At 38.1% G+C, this 7,843-nt stretch overlaps 1 protein-coding gene across 1 annotated transcript; it reads left to right on the top strand.

The window, feature by feature from the left end:
• The first annotated feature begins 210 nt into the window (after positions 1–210).
• bambia (BMP and activin membrane-bound inhibitor (Xenopus laevis) homolog a) lies at positions 211–5,635 on the top strand. The gene is made up of 3 exons (XM_067429388.1): positions 211–640; positions 2,631–2,912; positions 4,082–5,635. Exons 1-3 carry the CDS (start codon positions 565–567, stop codon positions 4,507–4,509), a joined length of 786 nt encoding a protein of 261 aa, XP_067285489.1. The 5' UTR covers positions 211–564; the 3' UTR covers positions 4,510–5,635.
• The last annotated feature ends 2,208 nt before the right edge of the window (positions 5,636–7,843 follow it).

Raw genomic sequence — 7,843 nt, forward strand, 5'->3', positions numbered from 1 at the left:
TTTTAATAACCATTATGTTATTATTATTTTTTTCTCCCCTGCTACCTGTCTCGTCATGCGATTCTGTCTCAGCATCTGTAGGCGGAAAGACAAATTGTATGACCGCTGTGTGAACCAATACCAATGCCAATAGGACGGTGTATGCAAATGTTTCAACATATCTGACCAATGAACGTGCTGGTGGGAGTGGCTACACTGAGCCCCAAAACTGATCCGGTGAAGTTTGTCCGACCAGTGAGTGATCCGCTGCTCCGGGATCGAGGATAGCTGTCCATGTCTCATTTCATTTTGTATTATTTAACGAATCCGTTTTTGAATTCAGTTTTATATATTCGTGTTTCTTACGCATGACGGATTGTCTCGGTTGCGTACGCGTAAGGAATGTTTCTGTAGTTCGGATCTCAGCAGTTTCTCTGATGGAACAAGACGCAGGCTTTGCTCGGATACAGCGTAGATCGCAGATCCCTTGGAATGCAGTAATCAATGTAGGACATATGTAACAAGTACTCAAGCCATTCGGAGGGTCTTGCCACTGGGTATCAAGACAAGGAAAAGCTGTTGTAAATGGATCGTCATTCCAGCCTTGTTTCTCTTTGGTTTCAGCTGGAACTTTGTGCGATGGCTGTTCTTCTCACGAAAGGTAACAGTGATTATATGGAGCACACGATACTATTAAAACTAACTTGCTAAGAGAATCTAAAACTGCAGCGCTCAAACACACACACAAAAAAAATTCAATATAGGCTAACATTTTTCAATACTTTTGTGTTGGTTAATGTTTGCCTAAAAAAGACGTTCAACGCGTGGCTACAATGTTAATTAATAGAGGCTACTATAAATTAAACTTAGCCTATATGCTAGCTTATTATAAATCTTCAATTTCACTCTTACAACTGTGCGTTAACGGCCTTTACAATGTGGATTTTGCTTTGGTCGTCCATTTTCGAATATATAGTTAATTTAGTGTACTATATATATATATTATATATATATTATATATATATATATATATATATATATATATATATATATATATATATATATATCCTTAGTGGAATAAAAACAAGAATTTGTTCTCTAACGCATATTGATATGTCGTTTAAAATGTTCTAACTTGCTAACATTTTCCACACACAAAAAAACCCCATCTTGAGCTAACGTTATTTTGTTTGGTTTGTTCTAAAGTGGCATGCTAACTTTAGACCAGCTAGCTCTAAATTACAGCTATGTCATTTTCTGAGCCTCTGTTAAATATTGATTGGCAATAGTTATCAAAAACAATATGCTTTGTTTTTATACATTATTAGATAAGCACAACAACCGGTCACAAAATAAATAATAAACCACTTTAGCCTAACTGATAAGAAGTGAAGTGATTTCTCACACTAATGAGATGACATGTAACTCCAGCCTTGGACCATGTACACAAGCAGCTTACAACCCAAAGGCCGTGTTTATTTGTGTTCGTGTCGTGGTGTGTGTTTAGTGTTTTGTTTCACGTCCACGCGCAGTGCTAGTTCGGCGGTAGGTAAAAATTTAGGACTGACCGACCATTTATGAAAACGGCGTAGGCTATACCTATTTTAGCCGTAAATAATACAAGCGCGAAATCCGTCATGTAAATGACCACGTTATGAACATTTTTACTCAATTTCTTTTGAAACCCTACATTATGAAAAAGTAGATTTTAAGCAGAATGACAGTCCTAGTCACTGTTCATTTTCATTGTAGTGGAAAAAGATACAACAATAGTGAACGGTGACCGTGGCGGTCAGTTTTTAACTTCTCCTTTGTGTTCTACATAAGAAAAGAAAGTCATACAGGTATGAAACAACACGAGTGTGAAAATGGGGGAAGTCTCTTCTCTTTTTTTTCAGGTGAACTGTCACTTTAAAAAGTTACCCTCCGATTTAATGCCAGGTTTGACCACAAGTGAGCTTTGCGTGCTAACTGAAAAAGGAGTCCTGCTCTCACCCCCCTTTACGAGTTTCCATTTGGGTTGAAAGAAATTGACTTTGGCAAACAAACCACTAATTATAAGCTACACGGTTCCTGTTTTATAAGACAGACTAAAAGGATCCCTTGCATAAAATGTCATGACACAGTTACAGTGTTGAACAGAATTGCTTAGTGTTCTGACACAAACACTTAGTCACTGCCCTGTGTTAACCCTGTCTCTTTTTGGCTTTTTCTGGCATAAGATCAGAATAGTTTAGCATTAGTTGCTTATTTTCCCTCAAATCCTATTTGGCAAAATGAAGAATGCCTTCCTGGTCATAATGTTAACCAGTGTCAGCATCTTAGTAATGTTAGAAAAACTGCACAGTTTAATTTCCTAGTAAAATGCTCAATTTCTGTTGGAATGGATGTGATGGGAATTTCAGCATTCCCACGCTTCACTGGGCAAATTTTCACTTATTGGTACTGGTCTAAAATGTTAACAAAATTAGTCAAGATTCTTTGGAAAGTTTAGTTTCCTGAAAACACATCTGGACAGTTTTATATTTTAATATATAATAATAATATACATATGCATATGATTTAACACATCCAAGATGCATTTATGTCAGTGTTATCTATTATCACAGATGATGATCACTTTTAACTAACATGACTTCTCTGTTTTTCAGGAGAAATCAGGTGCTACTGTGATGCACCGCACTGCGTTGCCACTGGATACATGTGTAAATCTGAGCTCAACGCGTGCTTCACTAAGGTCCTGGACCCACTTAACACAAACTCACCTCTAACGCACGGCTGTGTAGATTCGCTTTTAAACTCCGCAGACGTGTGCTCCAGCAAAAACGTGGATGTTTCCGGCGGAAGCTCTTCTCCCGTAGAATGTTGCCATGATGATATGTGCAACTACAGGGGTCTGCATGACCTCACACACCCTCGAGGCGACTCAACAGGTGAGATACACACATGTGACAATAAACGTAAGCTGCCCAGGGTAGATTGTATGATATGTATGTTTTACATTTGAACAAAAATTCTCATTATTTTGCTCTTCCTTGTGTTGTTTCAAACCTGTATGGCTTTCTTTCTTCTGTGGAGTGTAAAAGATAGTTTTAAAAATGTCCATACAATGAACTATTTTATCCCACAAAAGAAAGAAAAAAGCCATCCAGGTTTGGAATAATCGATGACAGGATTTACATTTTCGGGTGATTTGTTCTGTTAGCCTTACTTAAAGGGATAGTTCACCCAAAAATGTAAATTATGCCATAATTTACTCACCCTCATGGTGTTCCAAACCTGTATGAGTTTATTTGTTCTGCTGAACACAAAAGAATCTTCTTTGGAAAGAATGTTTGTAACAAAGCAGATAGAACAAACATTCACTACCATACTAGGGACAAAAATACTATGGTAGTGAATGGTTGCTCTATCTGCTTTGTTACAAACATATTTCCAAATATTTTCTTTTGTGTTCAAGAAAGAAACTCATACAGGTTTGGAACAACATGAGGGTGAGTAAATGATGACAGAATTTTAATTTTTGGGTGAACTTTCCCTTTAAGTTTTCCTGCCTTGGTACAGAATGTCTGGCGTTGAACAGGACGCAGTTATTCCCTTATGAGTAGATTTTTTTTTTTTTTTTATCTAATCGAAGTAGGCTACTATCTTTACTGATGCCTGACGTCAGTCCTGTGCAAACATGGACCCTTGTGACATATATTTTAGTATCAGACATATATGTGCCCACACATTGACTTTTACTGTTCTCACGGCTCCAAACTGCAGGCTGATATTTAATGGTTTCCAGTGCAGCGTGAGTTTGCGGGTAGCCGGCAGTTTACCTTTTAGCACTTGGATTCAGATCACATACTTTTTATTGCACGTGGATCATGAAACGTTCCCACTGTGCTGGAATGTGCTTCTCACAGCGTCCTTTGACAGACGGCTCGAATCACATAAATACAATCCCATTTAATGAAAAAGGTGCACTGAGATATTAAAGAAATTGGAAAAAGTATAAACATAACACTTTAGCATTAACCTCATGCTGCTGTTTTTTTTGTTTCCAAAGCATTCTCCGTATCTCACTTTGTTCTCACTTTGCTTTCTCTCTGTCTAGACCGATACCACAGCTCCAATCAGAACCTGATCACAAGAGTACAAGAGTTAACGTCCGCTAAAGAGGTGTGGTTCCGGGCGGCAGTGATAGCGGTTCCCATCGCGGGTGGCCTTATCCTGGTTTTGCTGATTATGCTGGCGTTGCGCATGCTCCGTAGCGAAAACAAGCGTCTACAGGCCCAGCGCCAACAGATGCTCTCTCGCCTGCATTACAGTTTTCATGGACACCACCATGCAAAGAAAGGCCACGTGGCCAAGCTGGACTTGGAGTGCATGGTGCCTGTAACAGGACATGAGAACTGTTGTCTGGGCTGCGATAAACTGCGGCAGACGGAGTTGTGCTCGGGAGGAGGGAGTGGAGGCGAACGCCTACTATCTTTGGTGCACTGGGGGATGTACTCGGGGCATGGCAAGCTGGAGTTCGTATGACTACTCGGAACTTGTCCGGGCACAAAAGGGTAACTGTAGTTTGCTGTCGTAATTTTATTATCGTCCCGCTTGGTGCGTTATTTTATTGTCTCCATAGAGAGTGAAGAAATTTCAAGGACGCAAATCTTTGTGTTTTCTCAAAAGAGCACTTTACTTGAATTAGAATGGCCGGTCACTGTGGGGTTATGGTGAATATGAAAGTGGGCGGGGCTAAGGACTGCAAACCCCGCCCTTGCCAACCGTGTCCTGTGGATCCTGGAATGACACTGAAGACTGAAGGATTCGTAAAGACGGTCTTATTTTGCACATTTGTATAAAACGGACAAGATGACTATGGGAGGGGTGGAAAGTTGCATTCGAAGCGGCTTTTTTTGAAGAATTTTACACTGACACCAGGGTACAAATAAGGTTTGTTGTAGTCAAATTGTATGAATAAAGGATCCAATCTTGGCTGTAACAAATCATGCGCTTCTGCTTATGATTTCATCAATCAAACAGATTTGTGTAGTTGTGTTTTTTTAGCTTTATTCAGCTGTGTGTGTGCGTGTGGGTGTTTGTGTGTGTGATGAAGGTCAGTCAGTAGCAGGGAAACTGACACAGAGGCCTTGTTCTAAAGTAGTGCCCTTCATCTGACTGCGTCATCTCTGAAACCCCTCCAAAAGGGACACATTACATCTCTCTGGCTTTCTCGGCTGCTCTCTTGGGATTAATACTGGAGGTAGAGCGAGTATTTATTTAGTAAGTGAGGGAATGTCGGTAAGCTGTGAGTTCAGAGTCCTTCGCCTGCACTCGCCGAACACAGTAATTCCCTTGTATGCACTCTGGCTTGACTTTACAATCCACAAATCACGGGCAGATTTGAGAACTGTGAAACTTTTTTTTGACCTACTTTGAAATTATGCTTGCAGCTTCACACACTAAATGTCCTTAAGAACGGCAGCGATTGCTAGCATTCCTCTGTTATGTAGTTCATTGCAGTGGATGTGTACGGCATAGACTCCACGTGACAGCTGCTTCTCTTTTTCAGAGGATTGTTGGAGAAGTCAACTCCTTGAGATGGAAAAAGAGCAAATAACACACTGCTTTATATTATAAAATACTTTTGTGAAGGGCAAAAAAGTATTGGTTTATATACATTGATCAAAAAAAGTGTATTTTAAATTAGGAAAAATAAAGCACTTGTACAAATGTATTTAAAATGAATGCATTCAATTATAAAATATTAAACACTTTTTACAAACACTTTTTTAAAGCAAAATATTTTGCTAAATGAATAAAGCAATCGATATAGTTGTTAAAACTAGTGGTTAGGACAAAGTGTACACTTTCTGGTTGTAAGATGTACATAGTTAGTGTGATGAATGACACCTGTGTGAAATTAAGGATAACTTACTTCCCAGCTAACAAAACATTATGTTCTAAGAGTGTTTTGCTGCCGTTCCCATTTAGCCTTAAGGTATGAAAATGTTATTTCTTAATGTTCTGTGAACATAAAAAATAAATCCAGTTTATTAAATGTTTTTTTCTTGGTTATACTAACGTTGAGGGAACATTCTTGATCTTTTTGTGAACATTATGGGAGTGTTACTTTTGTATGTTCTCTGAACATCCTGAAACAAGTAGTAACATAAAAAAAAAAAACGTTAAATGACTTCTAATTAAAATGTTTCAGTGAAAGTTTTCGACGAACAATAAATTTGAGAACATTATTAAAGACCAGACAAAATTGGCTTAAAAAGTAACGTTAGTTCTGAGAAAAGCTCTAGCATCAGATGATTCTTCATATTCACACAAAAGTACATTTAAATACTTTTTTTGCCCACTGTATGTAAATAGCTCCACATTTGTGTGTTCAAAATGATCAGACTGAACCTCAGAACTTGATTTTGAAGATCTGGATGCATGTTGCTTAAAAGCAGCTTTACATAAAGATATTGCTAGAGTGTAGGATTAACAAGTTGAATCAAAAAATTTAAATACCATTTAGAATTCCTTCAAAATGCGCTATGATATTGAATCTATAGTATTCATTGTAATGTTTCCAGTATCACTCTGGTGGGTGTTGTCCTGTCTGCAGCTTCCTCTCACGCCTGCCCTCCCTCTTTATCTTTCTCTTTCTCTCTCTCCCATGTGTCTCAGCTGACCTTGCTGTATGTCAAGACCCCAGGAAGACGCCATTAGCTGGCGGTCCACTTAACAGGCGCTAGCATTAGTGAGTTTAGCCTCCCCCTGGACTATTAGCGCTTGGTTAATGATAACAAAAGCCTGAGAGTTTGGACAAGCTAATGATCTTATTGTGCTCCTAGCTTCACTGTGGCCAATCACCTGCTTTTGAGACTAAATGTGAACCTGGACCACAAAACCAGTTAGAAGTCGCATGGGTATTGTGACAATAGCCAACAGTACATTGTTCTTTTATGCAAAAATCATTAGGATATTAAGTAAAGATCATGTCCCATAAAGATATTTGATACATTTCCTACCGTAAATGTATATAAAAATAGTATTATTAGCAATATGCATAACTAACAACTTTAAAAGCAATTTTTTCAATATTTAAATTTTTTACACCCTCAGATTTCAGATTTTTGAGTAGCCTAGTTGTATCTCTGCCAAATATTGTGATATAACAAATCATACATCAACGGAAAGCTTATTTATTCAGGTTTCAGAAGAAAAAAAAAACCCTGGTTTTGTGGTACAGGTTTTTTCTCCCTATTTGTACATTTATATTCTGGCCACTTACATTTACATTTTATGAAATAAACAATCAATGAATAAAGAGAGTTTTGAATGAGATGCTGCAATTTGTTTTGTAAGATAAAATAAAAAACACATCATATTTCTTCACTGGTCTGTATAAAAGCAGAATGAGGTGTGTTTGCATCACTTATTGCAATGGCAGTATTCAGCTTGGCCGTTTGTATTGACATGCAAATTTAACAAGGGCACCGGCTGAGCCTCCTTTACGAGCTTAATTTGTTTTGAATTGACTTCAAACTGCCATTGCTGTCCTCCTATTCAGGAGTGCAGCTTTATTGAGCCCCCTCCCCATGTAGCCTCTGGGCATAATTCCTTTAGACAGATAATATTCAAATTTTAACATTTAAATCATTCTGTGGCCTCAAGGGCCATTATTTTTAACAATCTGTTTGTGATGTGTGTGATTAGCCAATCAAGTTTACAGTCTCAGTTGATTACATCCGACACACACATGATATACTGTATATGATATACTGGATATACTGTACATGATATATATATATATACCGATAACATTATGACAGGTGAAGTCAATAACACTGATTATCTCTTTGTCACGGCACCTGTTATG

Source organism: Pseudorasbora parva, chromosome 21 (assembly GCF_024679245.1).
Source record: "Pseudorasbora parva isolate DD20220531a chromosome 21, ASM2467924v1, whole genome shotgun sequence".
Taxonomy (NCBI): Eukaryota; Metazoa; Chordata; class Actinopteri; order Cypriniformes; family Gobionidae; genus Pseudorasbora; species Pseudorasbora parva.